The sequence below is a fragment of the Dicentrarchus labrax genome, unplaced genomic scaffold, assembly GCF_905237075.1.
Source record: "Dicentrarchus labrax unplaced genomic scaffold, dlabrax2021, whole genome shotgun sequence".
NCBI classification, from domain to species: Eukaryota; Metazoa; Chordata; class Actinopteri; family Moronidae; genus Dicentrarchus; species Dicentrarchus labrax.
Window position 1 is genome coordinate 833,959 of NW_026136875.1, and position 3,542 is coordinate 837,500.

Genomic DNA, 3,542 nt, shown 5'->3' on the forward strand with positions numbered 1-3,542 from the left:
ATTCAACATACTGTAGTAAGCTGTGAATATAGTGTGTTCATTATTATTATTATTATTATTATTATTATTATGTGTTGAATTCTTTTATTAATGTACTTTACTATATTTATTTATTGATTATTGTGGCGTTGTTGTCGTTCAGTGTTGTTATGTTTGTTCCGGTCAGATAAAAAAATAAAATAAAACAACTTTTATTCTGAAGGTTGTGATATCCGGAAGTCTGATGCCGGTCCGCCGCCCTCTTTCTTCCCAGGGTGGTGAAGTCATGTCCCGCCGTATTCTACCTCTGATTGGCTTACTCCGATATTGTCGCCCCAACTCTAACCAATCACATTCCTCATACCTATGACGACAACGAGAGCTAGCCAATCAGAAGCGGAGTAGGGCGGGTCGTGACTTCGCCACCCTGGGACAGAAATTAGCGTCCGGTGTCCGGTTAGAATCATTAAACTAACCGGAAAACGGAAACAAAAAGTCTGTCAGCGACATTAACGCGACCGGAGCGGCGGTGGAGAAGTTTCACATTTGGCTTAAAAACTGTTTACAGACACATTTGACGTCAGAGTCGACAGAAGCTCGTGGGTAACAGTTAGCTAACAGTTAGCTAACCGGAGCTAACAGGATTAGCTTTAAATGGCTGTGAAGAGGAGCACGAGGCGGAAGCAGCAGGGGGGCAAACCAACGTCACTGAATCACCTGTAAAGGTAAACAAACACGTGGTCAGAGACAGAGGACAGCACACCAGACTCCATTCATAATTCTCCAGATTTTAGAGTTCGGTCTTATTGCTGCAGAGAGTAGTGCTGGTTTACTGATCGATATTCGATGTGATGGACTCATCTACAGTTCGGCTAACTTATAATCAATAATCTACACGGTAGTAATAGTAATCGATTACATTTAGGACTGAGCTGTACTGTGTATACTGTAAACATCCTGTTGTCCTAGCTGTTGTAAACAGACAATATGGATTTATTTCAATCGATAACTGATCAGGTCACATGTTTGTGTTTAAATAACGTTATAACCTGTAGAAAGGCTGAACAAAGATGGATGATTAGCTCTGTTCTGACATCACTGTTGTTTACAACAACAACAACAACAACAGTTGTGACTCTTCAGATGTTCATTATAAAACTTCATAAACATATTTTGACTTTTATAAAACGTAAAGTTGATCAATCATGTTTTTTATTAAGAATTAAAAATAAATTATTATGAATATAAACCGATAATCAATAATAATATAAACATCCCATTATCAATAATTAATCAATACTGTTCATTATTGTGCATCCAGACAATAATGTATTTGTTTATAATCAATAATATGAACTATTGATCAGATGAAGATTGATCCGTCCACCAGAGGGCAACGAGGAGCTGATTTCTCATCAATAAAAGGTCCTGATCAGTTTGATATTGATCACAGTTTGGAGGGGATCAAGGATTGATCATGTTGCATATTGTTATTGATCAGTTCGGTCTATGGGTCTGATAGTTAATGAACTGATTGATCAGTATTGATCGGTTGTGTTGTGGTCCCTCCAGGATGCTCCAGGGGCCGTACGGCAGCCTGGACCGGGACCGGCCCCTGATCCGGCTCCAGTTCACCGGCTTCGCTGTGGGGACGGTTCTGCTCCCTCTGACCGGCCTCATCGGCTGCCTGTTCATCGCGCTCATGTACCACTACGAGGACGCCACGTACACACACTGCCACGTGAGTGCCGCCTCCTCATCGCCGCTCACAGCCGAGGCTTCTGGGGGATTTGAGGATTGTTTGTTGTTTGCAGAGAGACAGAGATCCACTTCCTGTTTACAGGACGAGCTCGGCGTGAACACAGACTGTCTCTTTCTGCTCCACCAGGTGTCCAACTACCTGCCGTCCATCAGCGCCGCCATCAGCCGCGTGCCGGAGCGCTACATCTGGCGCTGCTGCATCGGCCTGCACTCGGCGCCGCGCTACCTGGTGTCCGCCGCCTACTTCAGCTTCTACCGCGGACGCTTCGCCAAGAGGCTGCCGGAGCTGCTGCTGAGCGGCCTCGCTCTCCTCTGCAGCCTCGCTGAGAACACCGGCCTGCTGCTGCTCACATACGTGTCGTCCACCGAGACCTACAGTGAGTGCGCCGGCCAATCACAGCACAGATACACCTTATAAGTTAAAGCATCAGATTCTTCTTCCAGGCTTTTATCAGACGTCCATCTTCAGGTTAGTTATCGCTTTGTGTCACTACTGAACGTCAGTCATTATCCCCTCATACAGTCATTGTCATACAGTCATTATCATACAGTCATTATCCTCTCATACAGTCATTATCATACAGTCATTATCCTCTCATACAGTCATTATCATACAGTCATTATCCTCTCATACAGTCATTATCATACAGTCATTATACAGTCATTATCCCCTCATACAGTCATTATCATACAGTCATTATCCTCTCATACAGTCATCATCATACAGTCATTATCATACAGTCATTATCATACAGTCATTATCATACAGTCATTATCCTCTCATACAGTCATTATCATACAGTCATTATCATACAGTCATTATACAGTCATTATCCCTCATACAGTCATTATCATACAGTCATTATCCCCTCATACAGTCATTATCATACAGTCATTATACAGTCATTATCCCCTCATACAGTCATTATCATACAGTCATTATCCCCTCATACAGTCATTATCATACAGTCATTATCCTCTCATACAGTCATTATCATACAGTCATTATACAGTCATTATCCTCTCATACAGTCATTATCATACAGTCATTATCCTCTCATACAGTCATTATCATACAGTCATTATACAGTCATTATCCTCTCATACAGTCATTATCATACAGTCATTATCCTCTCATACAGTCATTATCATACAGTCATTATCCTCTCATACAGTCATCATCATACAGTCATTATCATACAGTCATTATCATACAGTCATTATCATACAGTCATTATCCTCTCATACAGTCATTATCATACAGTCATTATCCTCTCATACAGTCATTATCATACAGTCATTATACAGTCATTATCCCCTCATACAGTCATTATCATACAGTCATTATCCCCTCATACAGTCATTATCATACAGTCATTATCCTCTCATACAGTCATTATCATACAGTCATTATCCCCTCATACAGTCATTATCATACAGTCATTATCCTCTCATACAGTCATTATCCTCTCATACAGTCATTATCATACAGTCATTATCCCCTCATACAGTCATTATCATACAGTCATTATCATACAGTCATTATCCTCTCATACAGTCATTATCATACAGTCATTATCATACAGTCATTATCCCCTCATACAGTCATTATCATACAGTCATTATCATACAGTCATTATCATAGTCATTATCATACAGTCATTATCCTCTCATACAGTCATTATCATACAGTCATTATCCTCTCATACAGTCATTATCCCCTCATACAGTCATTATCATACAGTCATTATCCTCTCATACAGTCATTATCATACAGTCATTATCCTCTCATACAGTCATTA

At 40.7% G+C, this 3,542-nt stretch overlaps 1 protein-coding gene across 2 annotated transcripts in view; it reads left to right on the forward strand.

The window, feature by feature from the left end:
- Positions 1-360: 360 nt before the first annotated feature.
- Positions 361-3,542, forward strand: part of pgap2 (post-GPI attachment to proteins 2) — an 8,511-nt gene continuing 5,329 nt past the window's right edge. The window contains exons 1-4 of one of the 2 annotated variants that reach the window (XM_051394847.1): positions 361-704; positions 1,347-1,404; positions 1,552-1,720; positions 1,868-2,117. In XM_051394847.1, the coding sequence (XP_051250807.1) occupies positions 1,553-1,720; positions 1,868-2,117 (418 nt within the window). In that variant the 5' untranslated portion in view covers positions 361-704; positions 1,347-1,404; position 1,552. The remainder of the gene's footprint in view (positions 705-1,346; positions 1,405-1,551; positions 1,721-1,867; positions 2,118-3,542) is intronic. The other variant, XM_051394846.1, reaches the window with a different exon arrangement.